Source organism: Chelonia mydas, chromosome 7 (genome assembly GCF_015237465.2).
Source record: "Chelonia mydas isolate rCheMyd1 chromosome 7, rCheMyd1.pri.v2, whole genome shotgun sequence".
NCBI classification, from domain to species: domain Eukaryota; kingdom Metazoa; phylum Chordata; order Testudines; family Cheloniidae; genus Chelonia; species Chelonia mydas.
The window spans coordinates 25955619-25979836 of NC_057853.1; the positions used below are offsets into that span (position 1 = coordinate 25955619).

Below are 24218 nucleotides of genomic sequence, written 5' to 3' on the forward strand. Positions count from 1 at the left end.
TGAGCCCTGTTATTATTACTAGCACTTGTCCTCCAGTCTATATCTGGGAAATTAAAGTCTCCCATGATCACACAATTCCCATTAGTATTTACTTCATTAAAAACATTAAAGAGGTCTCTATCCATATCCAGATCGGATCCGGTGGTCTATAGCACACCCCAAGTACTATCCCAGGGGAGGCTCTAGTAGCTTTCTTCCCCAATGTGATTTTTGCCCAGACAGACTCTGTCTTATCCATTCCATCACTTCTTATTTCTTTAGTCTCCCTGATCATTGATATACAATGCTACTCCACCACCTTTGCCTTTATTTTTGTCTTTCCTAAACAGCACATACCCTTCAATACCTGTAGTCCAGTCATGACTACTATTCCACCATGTTTCTGTTATCCCTATAATATCTGATTTCACTTCCTGCACCAGTATCTCTAGTTCCTCCATTTTGTTACCTAGGCTCCTCACATTGGTGTACAAACATCTTAATTTTTGCTGTTTGGCCTCACTCACATTCTTTACCTGATTAGGCACAGACGTTCTACCACCAGTATCACCTATTAGACTGGTATGTACACTACCCTTCCTCCTTATGTCCATTCTGCTACCAACAGCTCTGTCTTTTCTTACTTCATTTTCTTCCCTCTCAATGTTAAAATCCAGCGTGGAGATTACCGGGACATCTCCCAACCATCTTCCCCCAGATTCCTAGTTTAAAGCTCTCTTGATCAGTTGTGCCATCCTCCATCCTAGAAGTCTATTTCCCTCCTTACTCAGGTGAAGTCCATCCTTAGAGAACTGTCCTCTGTCCATGAATGCCTCCCAGTGGCCGTACACCCCAAAGCCCTCCTTATAGCACCAGTGCCTGAGCCATCTATTGAGCATCATAATCTTGTCACACTTTTGTTGCCTTTCTCTAGGAACAGGCAGAATCCCACTGAAGATCACCTGAGCCTCAATTTCCTTAAGCGTCTTCCCCAGCCTGGCATAGTCTCCCTTCATACGTTCCAGCGAGAATCTAGCTGTATCATTTGTTCCCACATGAAGGACAATCAGTGGATTCTTTCCCACTCCCATTAGAATCCTTTTCAGCATCAGGTCCACATCCTGTATCTTAGCACCCAGCAAACAGCACATCCTTCTGTTCTCTGGATATGCTCTTGTTACAGGCCTGTGTATCCTTCTCAGTCAGGAGTCCGCAATGACGTAGACCTGCCTTTTGCTGGTGATGGTACAATTCTCCAGTCTATCCCCTGTTCCCTTTGGCTGCAAGTCCTCTCGATTCCTATTATCCCTTGCAATCCTCTGTAACCCATCCCGTATCCTCCTGGGGCTCATATTTGGTGTTATCTCCATTGACTCTTGCCCTCTTCCTATAGGACTAGCTGCTCTTCTCTTCTTCCTTGCCCTCTCACCTTCAGAGACCACCTGCTGTGCCCCTTCTTCATTTTCCAACTCCGCAAACCTGTTCCTGAGCTCTGTTTCTCCTTCACTAGCCCATCTTTTCCTCTGCCTCGTTCTTTTAGTCACATGCTTCCACTATCCACTTTCCTCACCCAACAGTATCCCCTCAGAGTTCTTTGGTCCTGCTTCCATCTGCAAATCTGAGCTTTTCCCTTCAGCCTCCTCATGTCTTTGCTCCATCATCTGCTCAAACCCTCTTCTAAACTCGACCAGAGTTTCCACCTGCATCTCCAATCCTCGGATCTTTTCTTCCATCAGCTCTATCAGGCAGCACTTCATGCAGACGAAACTCTTTCCAGGTAACCCCTCCAGGATCATGTACATGCCGCAGCTTCTACATCCAATCATCTTCATTCTGTCTTCCACTACTTGGGCTGTGTCTGTATTATCTTGCCTGCATCTGCTCCCTGGGGTAGGGAACCCCACCATTTAAGTGAGACTGTGGGGACAGCTGTGGCCAGGGGGAATTCCCATCAGGGCTACACTATGAGAGGCCTCTGTGTGTGAAGAGCCCTGGCCTCCCACTGCTCCCCCATCTGTGTGATTTGGTGTGGGCCTGGCTCTGCAGAGGGACAAACTTTGCCCTCCCAACCCAAAGATAGAACTATTTGGTAGTTGCTACATGACGAGAATCTTACGGAATCATTCTTTTTGGCCAGTCCCACGTTTTTACACTGGAAGGGGCTGTCTAGCTCCTATCAATTCCATATTCACAGAACTGCAGATTATTGCAGTCTACACAGAATAGAGTTTGATCTCAAAAGAATGAGAACTGCTCCCAGCTGATGTGAAGAAAAATAACTTTCCAAGAAAACTGAAACAACTTCTAAACCAGTTGATTCTCAGTTGAACAAATACAACAGAAGATCTGTTGTTTTTTGTAGCTTTCTTGATAACCTCTTCTCACTAATTCTAATATTGTTTAGATAACAGTGGTAACTAAGATAACTCTACATAAGCAGTAGTGCGATATCACAACATGTATTTTAGTATGTAAAATTCATAAATGGTCTAAATATGCTAACAAAATATTATATTTTAAATTAGTATTATCGCTGTGCATACTGGTATGTGAAAAAAAATCAGTAAGGGAAATCCAAAACTCATGTATTTATCACGATTATTGTTGTTAAAATGAAGTGCCAAGCCTTTTAAGATAATATTACTAATAATAATAGTCCTGATTGTTGGAAGATTGCCAGTTTTTCGTCATCTCGCAGAAATATGTCATACTTGAACTGTAAAAACATATGATTCCCCTTCCCCCCTCCCCCTTTTCCCACTCACTGGAGCTGTATTATGTTAGTGTGAGGTGCGTTGAGCCGAATCCAATCTGGAATTAAGAATGCCCAAGGGCATTTTTAACAAACTGTCATTCATTTGAACTCTAACCCTGTTTAGTTTAACAGAATCTGGTTACTCAGATGTATATTTTTTGCACATTCACTTCTTTCTTTTCATATCTTGGTGTGAAACTGTGTTAATTGGACTTGGAGGGAGAGAGGATTGTTTAAAACATATTGAAAACTAAGAATGAGAGTTACATGCATAGCAGCTTGGCTTGTTGTTTTTCTGCCACCCAGAAATGATGAACTTCTGTTCAGATATTGAGAATAAACATATTTAGTCAAAGTGAGATCCTCAAAATGCTGACATTTGGTTAAGCTTTCTGGGTTGAATAAATTCACTGTTTTTAATAGCTCATTTATTATATTATTATAATAAGGAAACTAGTGAAATTAGGCCTTCCAGAAATGTAAAAAGGGGCTAGTAATGGATTTGGGATGTTCAGGGTTTCATCTTAAAAGACCGAGCCCAAAATTCAATGAGATCCCCAAAATAAATTCTTCCAACGGTTGAGATTAAATAAAACCTTTACTTAGTAATTACAACATCTAGCCAACAGCTATGAGGGAGCTTCTGGATGCTACAAGTTCAACCTTTTCCAATAGGTGTCACTGTAAGGCAGTAATGCTGAAGAGATGTGAGGTAGAATAGAGATAAAGGTAGAAAAATCCCATAATAAGGGTAATTAGAAGAATAAGATTTTCATTACTTGCCATCAGCAGATAATTAAAATACTTTACAATACTGCTTGGATTTTGGATTAGATTACTGATGAGAAAGTGACTTTGAGAGAAATTCTTCTTGTGACTTTTGTATATAGAATATCCTATCAATGTACATACATGGACTGACAGGGGAATAGACACTTCACTATGGAAGGAAAGTGGATCCACACTAAAGGCCGGACTAATAAAGTTAGGAAGTTGTTGAATATGTCCTTCAGTGCAAACTTTCTCTTATACTTTGTAGAGGTGTGCGAAAAACGCATAAAGCTGCTATTTGACCAACAATAAGCTGATCCCTCAGCTACCTTCCATGGACAATGGAGAAATTGAAGAACTCCTGTGAGAGACAGGATAATATTAGTGCTGGTCTCACTGCTCCTCCAGGGGAACAGAGTACAGCAATCTGTTGTCACTTTTCTACCTTCTGGGGAGAGGGAAGAAAAAAAAATCCCCAATGCTCCCTTTCTTCCTCTCAGCAGGGATTGGAACAGCAAAGAAACGGGATATTTGCAAAATTCAGAAAACTGATATTCAGCTTAAAACCAAATGCCAAATATCGGGGATTCTGCACAGCACTAATTCTAGGGTTAAATGGTGATAGATTAGTTCTCTCCCATATAATAATCTTTTATCATTTTAACCCAACGTCAGGGATGTGAATAGGTTCTGTTGTTAGGGTACGGGCTTATGGTTGATCTTTCTCCCTTTCTAGAACTTTAAATGTATTACAGGTGTAGCTGGCAACGTTGTCTATAGTTAAGATTGTCTGATACTTTTACATTATAATATAATGTGAGTGTGTATATTTAATATATATATGTAGGGGCACTGACCTTGATTGTGACATTAGCAATCACACACACATACATTTTCGAAGAAGGTATTTGAAAATCACTTCCTGCTATACTTTAGTAAGGCTTTTGGTACTGTCTCACGTGACTTTCTCATAAACAAACTAGGGAAATACAGTCTAGCTGGAGCTATTATAAGGTGGGTGCATAACTGGTTTGAAAACCATTCCCAGAGAATAGTTATCAGTGGTTCATAGTCAAGCTGGAAGGACATATCAAGTGGGGCCCTGCAGGGATCAGTTCTGGGTCCCATTCTGTGCAATATCTTCATCTATGATTTAAATAATGGCATAGAGTGTGCATTTATAAAGTTTGTGGATGATACCAAGTTGGGAGAGGTTGCAAGCGCTCTGGAAGATAGGATTAAAATTCAAAATGATCCAGACAAACTGGAGATATGGTCTGAAGTAAACAGGATGAAATTTAGTAAGGAAAAATGCAAAGTACTCCACTTAGGAAGGAACAATCAGTTTCACACATACAAAATGGGAAATGGTTGCCTAGGAAGTACTGCAGAAAGGGATCTGGGGGTCATAGTGGATCATAAACTAAATATGAGTCAACAGTGTAACACTGTTGCAAATAAAGCAAACATCATTCTGTGATGTATTAGCAGGACTGTTGTAAGCAAGACATGAGAAGCAATTCTTCCACTGTTCCAGGCCTCAACTGGAGCATTGTGTCCAGTTCTGTGCGCCATGTTTCAGGAAAGATATGGATAAACTGGAGAAAATCCAGAGAAGAGCAAAATGATTAAAGGTCTAGAAAACTTGATCTGTGAGAGAAGGTTGAAAAAATTGGGTTTGTTTAGTCTGAAGAAGACAAGACTGAGGGAGGACATGATAACAGTTTTCAAATACATAAATCGCTATTACAAGGAGCAGGGAGAAAAATTGTTCTCCTTAGCCTCTGAGGATAGGACAAGAAACAATGGGATTAAATTGCAGCAAGGGAGATTTAAATTGAACATTAGGAAAAAAAATTCCTAACTATCAGGGTAGTTAAGCACTGGAATAAATTGCCTAGGGAGGTTGTGGAATCTCCATCACTGGAGATTTTTAAGAGCAGGTTAGACAAACACCTGCCAGGGATGGTTTAGATAGTACTTAGTTCTGCCTTGAGTGCAGAGGACTGGACTAGAAGACTTCTGGAGGTCCCTTCCAGTCCTACACTTCTATGCTACCAGCCTGCCTGCCAATCAAATCCTGGTGCTGCTTTAGATATTTGTGAGATAAGTAGGTAAGGAAACATAGAACCCTGAACTTAAGTTTTGTCAGAAAAGTGAAGGAGGAATTGATTTGCAAATATTGTGTTAAAAATGTAAATGTATGTATAGCTTTTGAGTCTACACATGCTAATGATTTGTGGTCTTAAAGTTTTTTTATTCACCTTTCAAAAAAATTTCTCTCTACCTTTAAAATCTCATCACTTCTATGTGTAGATATTTTTACAAATCTACTTGACTTTTTTATTTCCCAAAATAAAGTAAAAAATAAATAAATAAAAATGTCATCACATTAACAGTTGAAAGATAATGATCGCTTTACCTGCTTTAAAAATATTCTCAAATGATTTGATAGGAAACTTGATGTGAGTTGTGTCTATCAACACACAGTAGGACAAATCTGACTAATGCTTCAGGAGAAGGAAAAAGTAAATTTTAAAACTTTAGATATGATGCTGTTGTTCCAATTCAGGGTCTTGTACTGCATACAGGTCCACACCTCCAGAGTCCCACTGACTTTGATGTCACTGTTGTGGAATAAGGGTCCATGCATTTGAATCACTTTGTAGGCCTGGATCTTTATAGATGTTACTATTAACAGATGCAACTGACTTTAAGTAATAGATTGGGGACTTAATTAGATGGTACTGATTATTAATGTGAATTGAGTAGATAAAACAGCATACAGGGTTTGGAGAAATTTAAGGATGAGATTTTGGAATAATCCTATTAAAACAAGAAAAATATTAAGTTAAGTTTTATATATAGTTGGACTTCTTTGGAGACAAGGTAAGGTAATTCACATCCCTTTGTATGTGACTATGTAGAACATTAAATCCTATTTGTATTTTTATGGTAACATATTGACATTATATGATCAAAGATAATATAAATTATTGCAAGTAACCCCCACCCCCTTGTGTTCATCCTTAGTTTTCCTTTTGTTCACTTTTTCTTTTTTGCTGTAGGTCACAGTGCAGATCTTCTCTCTTTTTCAATATGTATTTTCCCAAGTATAACTTTTCTAGGAAGTAGTCACTGTGGAAAGGCAGTAATAGCTATTTTCAAATAAATGTAAAGTCCTCACCCTGCAAGAGGCTCTGCGTCAGTGTAATTCTGCGCCTGCACAGAACTGTTCTCAGGATGAACATCATTTCTCTTTGTTGTTTCATTTATATCTGTATTTCACCAGTTTTACTTTTTGAGGGGCAGGGTGGAAAGATATTGAAAGCTATTAACCACTTCATTGCTGTTGCTAATGACTGCACTGCACCTGAAGCAGGACGGATGTTGTCCAGTCTTGCCAGAGGAAGGGTAGCCATTTGGATTGAATGAACATGGAATTGCCTGCACTGTACAGTTTTATCTGCCAGGTAGTCCCAGACATCTAATAATAAAGTTGCAGCCTGATTAAATCCATACCAAGTGTCCTTTTGGTATAGCTGGACAATTCTAGGTATGTCCTAGTAGAACATGCCTTCTTCTGTATTGAATGTACCAGGCACATTCTAATTTCCCATCAACCTCAATGGAATGTCAATAGAGAATGGCTGCACTGTACTTATGGTAAAGGGGTTAAGTAATATATAAGTTTTTAAATAATGTTTGAGTCTGATTACTATTGTTTGATTCATATAATAGTGTTCATTCTGCTTCACAGAGCTGTTATGTGGGAGAAAAGCAACACAGTATTTGCTCAACTTGAAAAAGAAGTATGTGGTTTATATGTGCTGATTGCATGGTAGTAGGATTTAAATAACAACATAGAGACAAGCAGTAATTAAAAATGAACTTGGGGAAAACATCTTATTTTCTCTGTAGACAGGCTGATTATATGTCCATAGCTGAATTCTGTCAGACTTCTTCTGTACACCAGCAAAAGCAAACATTTTTGCTTGGCTTCCATAGTATCAACAATATGGTAGCACAGAAAAAAAAAAGCAGTCAGGTTGGATATATTCCAGTTGGCTCCCTCCCCTATCACTTTCTGGCTAGTCTCATGTAATGCATCACATATTTTCCTCCGCTGTTGGTTAATTTATATAATTTTAATTTTTTGGAGAGGGGAGTGGGTGAGTAAGAAAACAAAACAGGAAGTGTGTCACAATTTCTCTAAATATCATAATTGCAGGATCTTGGGGAAATCTGCCACCTATTGTTCACACAAAACTCTTCAAAAAGTATAAAACTTAACATTATACCCCAAAGTATACCACAGTCTGTATTTAGTGATGTGGCAGTTACTACAGTGGCTACTATATTTTTTAGCAGATTACAAGTAGGCAGAAAGAAAGAAAGAAAAGAGCAACAAAATATCTGTAGTGACCAATCTTACTTTTCAAGTGTTTTATTCGTCATGTGTTTGTAGGAGGTGCATATAACAAATACAAAATGGTTTTACTCTGACAAAAAAACTCAAAGTGAAATCCCCAATTTAGGACCATTGCACTTATGTACTGGAAGCCTAATTCTCTGCTCACACACGTGCAAAATTTGGACCGGTGGATGACATCAAGTCTGACTGGCCTGCAGTCTTCAGTCTTATCTCATTCATTAACTTGCTGAGTTTCTGTGCCAAGGGTAAGGGGATGCCATGCTGGAGTTAATGTGCTTTTTAGCAGTAACCATGTAGTGACCTTCTACCCTGTCATATAAACTTAACAGTTCTGTAAATGTAATGATCCACCCACAAGACAGTCCTGCTGCTGCCAGGCAAGTGGAATATATATTTTCCTTTCTGCAGAGGTTGGGTTTTATTCTTTAAATAATATTATGTCACTTTTATAACACAGCCTACACTTTTTTCTAAATTGCTATTTTTTAAAGTAGGGTTGTTTTTTAATCAATTCACCATGAATGCATTTCGTATTTATTGGGAAATCTCCCAAAAAATTGCTAAAATGGAGCTGAGGTTGAGAATATATTCCATGAATTAAAAAATAGATGTTCAAATGTCAGAACTTTAGCTCTTCCCCTGTTCCACGTGCTCCATACACTCATCAGAGATTCTCACCAGTTATCACATAAAATGTAAGTCTGAAAGGAGCGGTTTTTGGTGAAAGTTTTGTGTGGTGTCAAGATCAGTTTATAATGGAAGTGCTATTAGAGCCTGAACTATAGAGTTACTACCACGGGTCCATAATGAGTTCCATAGACTAAGTGGTGTAGGAAGTATTTATGGCAATGGCACAGGTTGAAGGGCTCTTGGTAATGTACGTTAGTTCAATGGTTTGTATAAATGTTATTGGTGACTAGATGGATTTTTGGAAACTCGATCATTTCCTGATGTTTAAGAACTGATTTTTTTTTTAACCAGTAAAAAGTGGGAATGGATTTGAACAATGCTTCCACTTATATTCATCCCTACTATGACTTTTCTGTGTTTATAAAATATTATTTGCTATGAAGAATATGGAACTTAAACAATCTATGCTTTTTAGTTAGAAGAACTGATGAATGCACTGGAAAAGACCAGACAAGAATTGGATGCTACCAAAGCCCGTCTTGCCTCAACACAGCAGTCTCTGGCTGAGAAAGAAGCACATCTGGCTAACCTCAGAATAGAGCGGAGAAAACAGCTTGAAGAAATATTAGAAATGAAGTAAGTACATTTACTCCTCTTGATACTAGATGCATTGCAATTTCCATTTTTTCCCCTGCTCTATATGTTCTGTATTCATATTTAAACAGTCTGAAACTGAGGACCTCTTAAGAAATGTGTGTGAGTTAGGTTCCATCTAAAATGAAGAAATACAATAAAATATCCTTGGATTATGAAGGTAGTATTTATTCGGAAGTCAACAACACGCACAGGTAGAATTCTTGAAAAAGTGTTTTGTTATAACTTCCATTTGCCTTATAGTGTTAGATACTAATACAGTATCAGCACAGTTTAACTTAAGTTGAAAGCTTCTGAAATATTTTAATATGAATTGGTCTCCATTCATTATCAGTGTTTTAAATTTCCATAATGTTCTGCCTTATTCTGATGTGAAAAGGGTTCACCTGTGGCACAAAGCAAATTTGTCCACTGAGTTTTGTTAAAACTAGGATGCAGTCACATCTTTCAGTAAGAATCCTGAAAAAAGCTGGTATATGGTACATATGGTATAATTCTGCATATGTCAAACTGAAAGTGGGATATCAAATAATATGTAGGTTGATTATAAATATCTGGGTGCAGTCATATCCCCAATGAAGTCAATGGGTGTTTTCACCTCTGGTCTACATTAAAAAGTGGAAATGTACATGGTTCATTATTGGTGATACTACTGTTTAGTGAGCAAATAGGGAACCAGATGCAGTCATAAGCAGTTTTTATTCACTTTGCTGTTTTCTTATAGCTTTCTTTCATATAGATAGTTGTTAGCTGCTCATTCAGCTGCAATTGAATCAGAGGCTTAGTACCAATACAACTTCAAATGATCATCTGTCTTGACTGTATAATTTTGTTTGCTGTAGTCAATTGCATTAAATAAGTGATAAGGTCCCGCCTTAATGGAAAGGATGCATATTTGGTATGACTGACCACAACTATCAATTGTTGGGTAACATTAATAAAGATTGTAAGGAAAGTTCTGGCTGTTGCTGTGGGATGTTTGGGTGGCTGTACAGACACTCATGGGTACTGGAGACACATATTTGGAATGCATCTTTTGATTGAGATTCTTAGCTTTTAAAGCCTATGTAGAGCTTTAATTCACTTTGGACAGAAATGGATTACCTACCTTTATGGATAAAGGACCTAATAGAGGATAGAAGACTCAGTTGTCCTAGCCCAAAGACTGGGATTGGATATAGGAGCAGACAATTAGTGGCTCTCAGAGCCACTAATGCTGTGATGACAATATCTTGTAACACACATACCTAATTAAGGAAATAAGTATTTGTGATGGATAGGATACTGTTTTTAATTTATTTACATAGTTGTCAATGTTGTTTGTTCTTTAGCTTTTGATAATTACTTTTAAAAGCCAGCTTAATTATTTTTTACATTGTTGCCTTTTAATTTCTTGGTTTATAATTTTTCTAGACTTGTGAATGCATGTATGTTCGACCTTTTGTTCGACCCTTAACATACAGTTTTTTAAAATCAATGTTTATCTCTAAAATATGAACCAGGACAACTAACAAAACTCCTAAACCTAGCAAACATAACAAAACAAAACACCTAAACCAAGCAAACTTACTTGTTATACATAAATAAAGGATACCTACCAAATTCACGGCCATGAAAAACACATCACGGACCGTGAAATCTGATCTCTTGTGTGCTTTTACCCTATACTATACAGATAACATGGGGGAGACCAGCGTTTCTCAAACTGGGGGTCCTGACCCAAAAGAGAGTTGCGGGGGGGGGGGGGGGGTCACAGTATTGCCACCCTTACTTCTGCACTACCTTCAGAGCTGGGAGGCCAGAGGGCGGTGGCTGGTGGCCAGGCGCCCAGTTCTGAAGGTAGTGCCCGGCCAGCAGCAGTGCAGAAGTAAGGGTGGCTATACGTTACCATGCCATCTTTACTTCTGTGCTGCTGCTTTCAGAGCTGGGCAGCCAGAGTGTGGCAGCCGCTGACTGAGGGCCCAGCTCTCCGGGCAGCAGTGCAGAAGTAAGATTGGCAATTCTATACCATGCCATCCATACTTCTGCGGTGCTGCTGGCAGTGTCTCTGCCTTCAGAACTGGGCTTCTGGCCAGTAGCCATCACTCTTCAGCTGCCCAGCTCTGAAGACAGAACCACTGCCAGCAGCTGTGCAGAAGTCAGGGAAGCAACACCACAACCCCCCCGCACACACACAGTAACCTTGCGATCCCCTCAAAACTCCTTTTCCGGTCAGGACCCCTACAGTTACAACAGTGTGAAATTTCAGATTTAAATAGCTGAAATTACGAAATTTACAATTTTTAAAATCCTATGACTGTGAAATTGACCAAAATGGACTGACTGTGAATTTGGTAGGGCTCTACTCATAGGCAGCAGAGGGTCTGCTAACTGTCATCTTCTCTTGCAGTTTGGCCACTTGCAGGCCAGTGTGATTAAGTGAAAGTCCCAGATTTACTATTACTCCAGTTTTAAACAGTTGTAACTCCATCTATTTTTAAAAACTCCAGAGAGAGATTTGGAGTTTAAACCTGTGCCTTATGTGAAGTCTCTTCTCTCTAGACATGTGGGATCTCCCTGGAGCCTACCAGAGGGATCCAGTCCTATTGCAGTCAATGTGAATTTTGCTAATGATTTAGGGAGGAACAGGATTGGGCCTACTTTCCTTGGTAAATAAAACAGATGTTAATGTATTATTGTTTTACAGCATACCATAAAATACTGCTATGTGAGATGTGATATAAGGCTGAGTTAATGTTTGGGAAAATCCTTACATTTGAATGGGATTATCTGATGATATGATTTTAACACAGTCGGGCTGCACGGGTGTATCTGTGCCTTGGTCAGCATAACCTCTATCACTTGTGATGATGTGTAATATGGAAAGAATTTATTATGACTATCGGAATCCAGGATGATTTTGCAGAGCCAGGAGATAGAAAATAGAGCTGATATGACATTGAAAGCAATGAGGTACACATTAATGTGGAACTTCATAGTGCCATTTTTCCAAAGGCCCTTTTTAGTGGAGACCTGCACTTCAACTTCTTAATGTTGTTACTTTTTAAATGCTTGTTACCACAATCTTATTGCTGCATTAAAGCTACTTAAAAAAAAAATTGTAACTTTGCCTTAATAAAAAGTTTAGAAAACATAAAAAAAATACATAATAAATCATGCTTTGAGTTCTGTGGATGAAAAGAGCTATATTAATGCTAAATATTGTTTCAGAACATATAAGATGTATAATTTATAATATGAATTTACATCTTAATATATATATTAAGGGAATAGTTTGATTTAATAAAATCTGCAGTACATTGTATAATATACTTACTAAATAGTTCAATAAGAATAATTCACAAATACGTGTCAAAGGAGTTTGATTTTATATACTTGCTTACTGAAAGAAGTACATAATGAAAGAGCATTTCAAAACTGCATGGCATTTAATTATTTTTATTAATATACAGTATGTTCTAATAACCAAACCGTGAATCAAATTAGATCCATACCGCTGATGACAGAATACTGACAGTTCTACATAGTAGTAATACGCTAGCATAGTGTTTATTCATCTGCTTTTTCTCTGATAATGTATTAATTTAATTAGCAGACCAGACTATAGCTCCATAACTGATATTTACCATTTTATTATTTAATGCAGAGTAGATACAATTTGTGACTGCTGGCTTATAGTCAAATAGGCATGAATTGTGTATTTAAGAACTTTCATGATGATTTCCTATGCTTATATTATGTTAAAGTTCCAAACATAGCTCTCCATTCTAAACCCATCTGGTTGACATTGCCAAGATCCATCTTAATTCACTGGGTATAATCAGTTGTCAGTTTTAGACAAATTCTCCAGTTGTCATTACAAGTCTCCATGTACACTAAGTTATTTAAAGAAGTTTAGAATAAAACCAGGTAGCAACTTAATCTAGTGCATTATCTAGTTGGGCTTTTTGATCTGGACTCTGAGAGAGAGCACCACTCATTAGATAAGTGCCCTTCAAAGAAGAGAAAGTTCACTGGAATGAGATAAACATCTCCTTATATTCTTTGCTTGATGTTAACATGTGAAAAGATGAGATTTATTTTTTTAAGAATTCCACAACATTAAAGTTTGGAGCAAGAGTCGCATGTTATTGACAATAAAGAGTGATATAATTTCTAGAGAAAATATTTGTGTTATGGTGCATATTATTTTCTCAGTGTGCACACATAATTCATACTGGCATTAACGGGAGTAATGCATACTTGTTAAAATATACCATATGTTCAAATCCATCATTTTGCCTATTTGTCCTAACGCTTTCTGCGTGGTTTATAACTGGTGCCTTCTAAACATAATAAAATCACTGAGCTAATTATTATGTAAAATATACTATTTTTTCAAAAGTTTCTGTATTGCATAATGTCAATAACTTAATATAGATTTCAGAAATTATTTACTGTCTCTTAAAATGTTTCAGTTGTCTTGAAATTGGACCCTGCAATTTAAAAATACATACTAGGGCTGAATCCTTTCCTTATACCTAATGAGTGGAAAACTAAAAACTAAAACTAAAAATCTTGTGGAAACTCAACAACGCTTGCCTTGAAAAGTTTCTTTCATCTTCATGATTTCAAGGCCAGAAGGGATCATTGTGATTATCGAATCTGACCTCCTGTATGACACAGGCCGTAGAACTTCCCCAAAATAATTCCTAGAACAAATGTTTTAGAAAAACATCCAATCTTGATTTAAAAATTGTCAGTGATGGAGAATCCACTATGACAGTGTGTTGTTCCAATGGTTAATTACTCTCACTTAAAAATTGACACTTTATTTCCATTCTGAATTTGTCTAACTTCAGCTTCCAGTCATTGGATCACATTATACCTTTCTCTCCTAGATTGACAAGCCCATTCTTAAATAATTATTCCCCAGGTAGGTACTTATAGTCTGTAATCAATTCACACCTTAACCTTCTCTGTGTTAGCTAAATAGATTGAGCATCTCAAGTCTATCACTATAAGGCATGTTTTCTAATCTTTTAATTATTGTTGTGCTCTTCTCTGAACCCTCTCTAATTTATTAACATCCTTCTTGAATTGTGTACTCCAAAACTGAGCACATTGTTCCAATAGCAGTCTCATCAGTGCCAAATATAGAAGTAAAATAATTTCTCTACTCCTATTCAAGATCCCCCTGTTTGTGCATTCAAGAAACACATTAGCTCTTTTGACCACAGCGTCTCATTGGGAGCTCATGTTTAACTGATTATCCACCACGATCCCAAATCTTTTTCAAAGTCACTGCTTCCCAGGATAGAGTCCCTCATCATGTAACTATGGTCTGCATTCTTTATTCCTAGATGTATACATTTACATTTATCCATATAAAAATACACCGTGTTTGCTTGCACCCTGCTTATGAACTGATCCAGATGCCTTTGTATCAGTGACCCATCATCTTCATTATTTACCACACCCCCAATTTTTGTGTCATCTGCAAACTTTATCAGTGATGATTTAATATTTTCTTCCAGGTCATTAATAAAATGTTAAATAGTATAGGACCAAAAACTGATCCCTGGGGGACTCCACTAAAAACACACATGTTCTGTGATGATTTGCCTTTTACTATTACGCTTTGACACCTATCAGTTTGCCAGATTTTAATCCATTTAATGTGTGACATGTAAATTTTATATCTTCCTAGTTTTTTAAACAGTCATGCAGTACCAAGTCACGTGCCTTGCAGAAATCTAAATGTATTACATCCACTCTGTTACCCTTATCAACCAAACTTGTAATCACATGAGAAAAAATTAAGTTAGCTTGACAGGCTGTATTTTCCATAAACCCTTGTTGATTGGCATTAATTACATTACCTTCCTTTAATTCTTTATTAATCAAGTCCCATATCAGCCACTCCATTATCTTAAAACTTAAGAATGTGGGGAAGGAGGCGTTTCTTCTATGTGGTGTGGGCAGCAGGTCTATCCTTTCAATCTTTCAGATGACCCCATATTTGTGAGGAGCTTTTTCAGATCACAGGGCACTCACAATGGCCTAGCTTCCCTTTTGCATGGCAGCATAATTTCCCCAGAAGCAGTGCTTCCATTCAGTCCCAGATGGAGGTTGCTGCCAAAGGCTTTTCATAGGCCCACATCGAACAAAAATATATTTCACTTAATTGCAAATTGCTCATATTTTCTATATGTGACTTATATGGAATCACATGTAGTTCACACATGCAACGTATGAAAACTGCTGTGCTATCTCTGCACAGGAAACCAATATACTTTTCTCATGTGGAGTGGGTTTCAATGTGTGGATAGGGTCGCTATTATCTTCCTAAAAGTGTCAGTATTATCTTACGCTGAGGAAGATCCTATTCTTGCTCTGAAGAGCTCACAGTCTTAAGACGAAGACAGACGAAGAGCGGGGGAATGGATATATCACACAAAGATGGCAGAGTGATAATTAGCACACTTCCTGTTAGTTCCATTTTTTTATTCTATATATAAAAAATCCAAGCCGCAACCATTAAACATTAACAAAATTCCTTAACACCTAAACTGACTGATATTTTTCCTTTAAAAAAAAAAAATCCACGAATTGAGTTCTTGCAGAATGCAGTGATTAAAATTAGGATCTCAAAAACTGACTCCTCCGCAGTTCTAATCAAGTCAATGAAGATGAGGGTGGTAAGCACTACACTTGGTAATAAGTGTTCACAGGATCAGTTCCACACATTATACAGAAACTGCACATCACTGTTTTAACTTGAAGATCAGTGCAGCCATAGTTTTTGAGACGTTAATATTATGCACTGAATTTTTCTTTTAAGCATCTGATCAGTTCAGTGATGTATTGGAGGGGACTCTTAGTAAACCCGGAACACAATTCCTGCCAGCAATTTGAAAGGAAAGTTGGGTAATTTCCTTGTCTCTGATAGTTCATACCATCACAATGGGTATGTCTACACTGCAGCTGGGAGTGTGCTTCCCAGCGCAAGTAGACAGACACACACTAGCTCCATTTGAGCTATCGTGCTAAAAATAGCAGTTTAACCAGGATGTCAGGGGCGATGGGTTGGGCTGGCTGAGTATTTACCTGGGGAATCTGGGTGGGATTACCCAGGCGATTCACCCAAGATGCCACCTCTGCTGTCCTGACTGCACTACTATTTTTTAGCATGCTAGTTGAGCAGAGCTCCTGCATGTCTGTTTCCCTGCACTGAGAAGCAGCTCCCAGCTGAAGTGTAGAGGTAGGTACCCTCTAGTCCAGCCGGTCCAGCAGTCCAGCTGGAGATGGCTTAATCCTGATACTCAGGAAAAAATATTTGTGAAGAATTATTTCGCCCTTTAGAATGGGCCAGATTGTACCAAGTCGATGGCTTGTTCATAAAGAGAGGATACTTTGGGGTCCCTAACGAAACGATCCTCCCCCACATTGAATAGCACAAGCAGAACACTGTGATGTGCTATCCACAAAATCTGTTCATTTTTTTCATAAGATTCTCCAATGAGTGGTTGATATCACCAACTTAAAAATCACTTCCATTGTTACAGGAACACTTGTGGTTATTATAACTGAAAGAGAATAGGAAATAAAACATTTTCCTTGTCTCTGTTTTTCAGTATGTTTTCTTTGTGCTTTTGGCAGCAGCTGTGTATTCTTATGTTTGCAATTTTAGGGGGAAAAAGGGAATACGCTCCATGGTTTATTTCCCACCAAACTTTCAGCCCCACCTGAAAGGAAAGGAAGGGAGAGGGCAGAAGAGAGAATGAAGCAGCAGAGCGGGGGAGAGAGAAAATCTGAGGCTGCTGCATATTGCAGCAGAGCTGAACACTTTTCTTCCCGCCAATCAATGATTGAGCTGATCTGCAAAGCAAGGAAGAGGCAGCTGCAGTTGCCACTAGAGGCCAGTCTCAGGCAGGAGGCTGGTCTCTAAAGTTGATCAGCTCTCTCCCTGCCTGCCTTGGAAGGGTTTTTGTTGGTTTTGTTTTTTGGTGGGGGAGACCTTGGATGGGTCCAGGTGGAGCTCAGTGGGACAGGCTCATTTGGGTAATTTGGTGGGGGAAGGAAGTGTTTCTAGGGCTTTGTTAATGGCGAAGATATAGGAGGGAAGGAGGCAGCATATACTCGTAGGGACCTCTTTGGGGGAGTGTATTGGGGAAGGACTCTCAGTACTGTGAAGTTCTCTGTCTTTCCTTATCTTTGGTGGTTAAGTCATTGTGTGTAGTCAGCAAGTTACTTAGTTTCCCCTGTTGTTTGTGTGGGTCACTCATGCAGCAATAGGGGAGAGAAAAGCACATGAACAAAATCGAAAAGATTAGCAGTGTGATTTAGGGGTAGGTCTAGTCCCTGAAAGTACTTTTACCTTACTTTTTAAAACTACCAAAATTTAAGCTAATGATGTCTTGTTAAGGTACATCTGTTTGTGAAGTGATGCTGCCTCCTTCATTTGTTATAGTTTGCAACACTGTTCTTGTTCAAGGAGGAAAACAAGTAAGTGGATAATACAGTCTCTTACCTCGGATGTAGCTCACGAAAGCTTATGCTCAAATAAATTGGTTAGTCTCTAAGGTGCCACAAGTACTCCTTTTCTTTTTGCGAATGCAGACTAACACGGCTGTTACTCTGAAACCAGTCTCTTACCTGAATCTCTGTCTGCACCTGGTACCTGGAAGATGTTTGTGGATGTTCCTGTAAAAATATTGACATATCACTGAATTAGTTTCAAGACTGTTGTTCTAACAAGCAGTGCCTTGAGGATAATTGTAGAATAAATAGGACTGGATGTATGATATTATGTGATTCCCTATACTGTTTGGATAAACTCCAAATCTACACAAAAATACCAGGATCAGATTTTTCTAGTCTACTGTTCTGAAAATAGGATGCATATGAACAATTTTCTCTAAATCGTTTGCTCAGTCCTAACACAAAGCACTATGAATGTCAACCTATATATTGGGAAAGATAGTTCTAATAGTTTCCCTATGATATAAATTATTTAAGCAGCCAGCTGTTGATTTGAATATGCATTAGATACTTTGCTAATGTATAGTTGTGGAGAAAAACTGTTTTCATTAAACTAATTTAACATTTTACGTTATTTTGTTTGAGCTATAATTATATTTACTATAATGATCAGTAAATAGGCAACAAATTGATTCTCTCTAAAAATATACCTTTTGAAAAGTGGAATAGTAGGCTGTTTTTTGTAACCTGTGGACTGTTTCCATTTAATTGTAGGATTCATGCTGAGAGTATAGAGAGTCATATCCCAAGTTAAATACAAACAAAACAGCAGGATGTTGATACAACTGTGACTTCCATAGGAAGTAGTTAGAATGGTAATGTGGTCTCCTTCTAAGGTGGGTGGAAAGTCTCCTGTGACAGCTTTTTGCCCCACAGACCTGTAGCTCAGCATGCCTTGACTAACTTTTTTGACACCACCTTGCAAACACCATAAAGATTAGAGGAATCCAAATGAAGACTTTGTTCTCTGGAACAGAAGTTTGCTTGACCAAAATGAAGAGATGTTTAAAAAAGAAAAACACTAAAGGGGAACAGGGCAATAAAATGCTTCTCTCTGTGAGAATAATTTGAGTGAACTGTTTACTGGGCAAACTGCTTCAGTCATTTAAAGACACATGACTATCACCACATGTCTGTTTAGATGAGAACCCAGTAATAGTGCTTTTAGGGTGAAATACTATGGTTTCTCCATGGCTTTATTTGACAAAATCTATGACACTTGGTTATTCATTCCCACAAGGAAGAAAGTGTACCATCTCCTCCTTTCATTTGTTCTGTAGGTTATAGTTATAATTTGTTTTCATAACGTGACGGCACCTGGCATTGGAATGTCATTAGACCAGTTCAGGCAATCTTCAGAATATGAAAAATGGGGCAGTACTGTGTCCGGTCTCTGCCTGAGTATTTCCAGGGAAGAGAAAGTGCAAGGAGCCTCTGTCATGTCTTGTGTACCCTTTGCAGCAGCTGAGCAGAATAGCAGCCCTTGCACTTAGGAAGTGCTAGGAGTGTACAGTCCAAAAACACAGTTTTCCTTTTCACTAGGGAATGGCTGCAGTGCTTTTTTCACTAATGATATGGCCGTCACACAATAAACCAAATGACAGTGGATCAACTGCACACAGTGTGCAATTACAAAGGATACATTCTAATCCTTTTGATCTACATGGAATTCAACCAGCCATACCCTGCCAATTAGAAAAAGTATGGTAACAGCTGCTGAATCTGGACAATTCATAATTGGGGGAGTTGCCAAATGTCAGCTCTCTAAATATGAAATATAAAAGCTTGGATTCTAGGGGAAAGATCCCCTTCAAACAGGTGCTGGAAAGAGATTTTTTTTTCTGTACTGTATTGCTCATCATTTTTACATTGTAAGATGCTGTGTTACAGGGCTGTAGTTGTAACTAGATTAAACTTATCTTGTTTTAACATCATCATCTTCCTTGCACAGGGTATGTAACTTGGGAAACAGCAAGTTTTAACTTGCAAGGTTCCTGAGGTACCATCCCTTCCAGCCAAAGGGTTTTCTTTTCCACCATGGGCGTGGCCCTCCAGTTGTGAGACAGACCAGTGATTCGGGTGTATTTCTGAGGCATCTGCAAGGCAGGAAGGGAATATGTATGGAAGGGCTGCCCCTGTGTGTTATTTTCTGAGTTCCTATCTCCTTGCAGCATATTATTGTTAGAGATCATGTTGCCATTGGTTCTCCAGACATTCTTATACCCTACCTCAGTCAGTTTAGGGGAGAAAGAGATGTAGATCTTGAAAACTAAGAGGTTTCGTGCTTAAGTGATTATCTCTTTTGGAAATTCCACAAAGAATTGTTACGGGTTTAGGGGCGATGCTGCTGCATGAAGTGGCAAACCCCCAGCTCTGAATGTGCCCAGCCACATACCACCCAAACCTTGCACACTGAAACAGACGAGTGTGAGGTCTTCTGCAGAACCTGGTAGGGAAGGGGATGCAGCTGCTGCTTTTGCTTTTATCATCCCCATCTTTATTTTTCCACACTCCTGTGATCATCTCTCTAGTTTTTATGTATGGAATATTACCCATTTGTTCCTTCTCTATTTCCTTGTCAGTAAAAGTGGAAAACAAAACAAAAACCCGCCATGTAATTCCTTTCTTCATAGCTTCACTGTGTCCAAACGGTAAAAACGACAATTTTTCCATCACGTGGCAGCTTGTCTTATGTTTATTTGAAATGGGAACAAATCACGCCCAACCTCAGAAATCTTCATAGGGCTTTTTTGATACAGACTCCAATATAAAATCTCCCTCCGACTCTTCCAGGACCTCCCAAGACATTCCCTTTGTCTCTTTGACCTTTATTTTTTAATCATGTTTTCTAGGTTCCTAAAATATTTATTTTCTCTCCATAGTGGGCAGTAAAGCTCTCTCCCACACTACCACCATGGGCTGGAACAGGCTGACTGCACCTAGTTAATAACCTGATGACTTTTCAAATCTCTTTTCAAGAACCTGTTACATGAAGTCAACTAATGCACACTGGAGAGGTTAAAGACCGTAACTCTGAATGCCCTTTTGCTTGTGCTATTGGCCTACAGGGAATAAGAGAGTCTGCATGAGGATACAAGTAGCAAAATGATAGTTTTAAAGTACAGATTGCAAGAGTGAGGATTGAGACAAGTACCCTCTCTAGGGACTAGAATACTTAGAGGATTGGCAAAACTCACAAAGTTTTAGGTTTTAAGAACTGTATAAACTACTCTTTTAAGTTTACAAGGTACTGTAGTCTGTAAACCCTTCTCTTATCATTTTAAACCATTATATTTTCAAGAATAATTAAGTTTTTAAAACAGTCTTATACCCAAAGGGGAGCCTGTTTTATGCATTTTCATCCTCTTTGGGTTTATCACTCTGCTTGTTCTTTAATCCCCTTTTCCCCTGTGTTTCTTCCAGTGTCTCACTGTTCTATTTCTTATAGTCTCCCATGGGTGACATGCAAACCCAGGGGCTTTTGTGCTGAATTTGCAAACTTGCATTATTTGAGTGGGTTTTAATTTGGCAGATTAGTCCATGGCACACCTCAGATTTCCAGTATTCCAAGGTTCCCAGATTCATTCCTGAGTGGAAGCAGGGTTTAGTTACTGGGGGAGGCTGTTGAAGAGGAACAACAGTGAGAAGGAATGGCGGTTAGGGATATAGAGGCAGGAAGGCAATGGAGAGGGTGTTAAATTAGCTGACTCCAGGAAAGGTATGACAGTAAGTGGCTAGTACTGTGGGTGGCGGTGCAGAATTGGAAAGGACCAGAGTTGCCTAAAAACAGGGTGACCAGATGACCCGATTTTACAGAGACAGTCCTGATATTTGGGGCTTTGTTTTATATAGGTGCCTATTAGCCCCCACCCTCTATCCCCATTTTTCATACTTGCTGTCTGGGCACCCTACCTAAAAATCACTCCTGTTTTCCCTGAGTAGTTGTGGTTAATATTTTAAATAGCCAGAAGGAAGGAGAAACAGGGAAGGTTTTTATGCAGCCAGTACAGTAGGTGGGGGACTAGTGCTGCCTGCTAACTATTGAGCTTTGACTAGATATTTGAAAAATGATTCAGCCAAGACCAAATATCAAAATTTTGCTGAGAATTTGGCAAAATACCTATTCTAAGACAAATTAAAGTGCCTCTTTAGTGCAGGCTATCTGCATGCTCAGTGTTTCATAATCCTTTAGTATGAATAACACTATACAAAAATAACTTGTATTATACACTAATTATGTATTGGTATATATTGTTAAAAAGTTGTCCTCATAAAAAGAAGATGTACTTACAGATCTAAATCATGAAAATTTGGATCTGGATTATATCAAGGGATACTGAGGTTTAGAAGTAGTACTTAATTTTCTTTGGAAATGTTTTAATTTAATGTAAAGTTAAGTGATTTTGGAGTTTCGCTTAGTTTTACTTTGTAAATGAAAATAAAAATGTTTTATATTAAAAACTGTAATAACAACTTTTTTTAAAGTTTCCATTGCATAATCTTAGTTTTAAAATATGAAAATAATAAAAATACAAGAATTTTATCAAAAAAATAATTCCACAGGAAGAAAGCTGTACTCCTCCAGGACTGATCTCAGCCAAACTGTGCCTTGGTTTTTAAGATAATCTAAAATATGCTTTCTTATAGTTTTATTAGCTCAGGAAATAGGAATGGTCAAAATGATGAAATAGGATGATATTTGGACTGAACTGTAGCCATTGAGAGAATGTGAGGGCATTCATTTTTGATACCATAATCAGAAGAACAAGTGGTTCCAAAAACGGCAATGGGGGAGTGGGAAACTGAAAGAAAAGCTTCTGTTTTTAGGGACTTTTTTTTTTTGTGGTAAACTGACAGAATTACACCCTTGTCTGCTGAAACCCTCTTAGTGTAATTCCCATATGCCTCCGTGACACCTAGGGCAGCACTGATCAACTGCAGGCTCCCATATTACTAACCTCAGCCAACAAATTGGTTATGATTCAAAGAGATGTGTCTGTATTTTAGGCCTTCAAAATAGGATGGGTCACTTCTTCCGACAAAAATCCTGCATATTTGAGATGTAGGACATGACACTTTAACAATAGGAATTAAAAGATGATGGCCTCACTAGCAGTATGGTTTTGGACTTAGTGAAAACTTGAATTTTTGAAGTTGGAGAACCAAAATAGCTAACGGGTTCATGTCATATAAACTAAATTGATTGCTTATGAATTAGTATTGTGTAAACAGAAGTAAAAAAAAAAAACCATTAGAAATATGTATTGTACTATATATTGTAAAATTTTATATGAGACATTTCTTTCAAATAAATGCAGCATATAACATGATGTTACATAATGTCTAAAATAGTGTGCATGGTAGGGAAAGATTTGAATAATATTCTTGACAAGTCAGATGAGATCTGTCAATCATCTGTTTTTATCTGCCTTAATACTTGCATTTCCTTTCCTTAGCATATTAGAAAATAACATGGAAACAGTGTAAGTAAGGAACATAGCATACCTAGAATATTTCTGTATATTTCTCAAGATGAATTCATTTAAACTGTTTAACAGATCATCAGCCTTAAAAAAAAAAAAGGGGGGGGGGGGGAGGGGGAGGCAAAATACTTGGTTCTAGTATGGTTTGTAATCCAAAATAGTGGTGTGAGGTGTGAACTTTAAGTTGCATATGTAACCATTATGAAACCTACTCCCACACAACTGTGCTAAGGCACATAATTTTTAACAGATAACATCCCTGCTTTTACTCCTGGACCATTCTTGAGCAGCTGCTGCCAAATTATGGTGAGTTGTGTGATGGCCGTTTGTAGCAGGAACTAGGATGAAATCATCTAAATCCTATTTGTTTATGATTTTTGTTGAATTTAGGTCTCTAAAGTATTAAAAGTCCACAAAAAAAACCAACTGGATCACCTTGACGTTAGTGGTGCTTAATCTTTAAAGGGTATTTACGCTACTTTAATAAGGCCCTGATTTTCCATGTTATCCCGCTTGTAGCATTCTGATCCAGAGCTGTCTGGGCCCAGCATAAATTAGGAGGGATAGCATGGGCTCAGTCCTAATTTATGTACAGCTGGCATAAGAGATGGCATAGCCATTTCTACCACTGGAGGCGTATGCCAGTGGAAAGTTTCTCTGCAGAGGGAGAATACTCCATTGGTCATCTCTGGCTGCTTTAAGGACGTTAGTTGACCAGTCACTTCTAATTTTTGTTTAGGGACCCCAAACCAGGAATCAGCCCCACTTCTTGCTATGACATCTGAGAAGAGGACCCGTAGGGCTCCCTCCAGACAGCAGCAAGGGGCAACCTAATAGTGCTCTGAATGGCTGTCTTGGGGGAGCAGAGGGCATCCAAAGAATCCTGCTTTAATTGTGGAGATGGAAAAGCAAGAAAAAAACAACAGCCGTACACTGCCAGCATTTCTTTGGGGCCATCCCAAGACTGTGGAACAGACTAATTCAAAAA

General features: G+C 38.4%; 1 protein-coding gene across 19 annotated transcripts in view; it reads left to right on the forward strand.

Annotated features, from left to right (window-relative positions):
• ERC2 (ELKS/RAB6-interacting/CAST family member 2) overlaps positions 1–24218 on the forward strand; it is an 823531-nt gene that overhangs the window by 480587 nt on the left and 318726 nt on the right. For all 19 annotated transcript variants that reach the window (XM_043551551.1, XM_043551549.1, XM_043551542.1 and 16 more), the window contains one exon: positions 9046–9206. In XM_043551551.1, coding sequence (XP_043407486.1) covers positions 9046–9206 — 161 coding nt within the window. The remainder of the gene's footprint in view (positions 1–9045; positions 9207–24218) is intronic.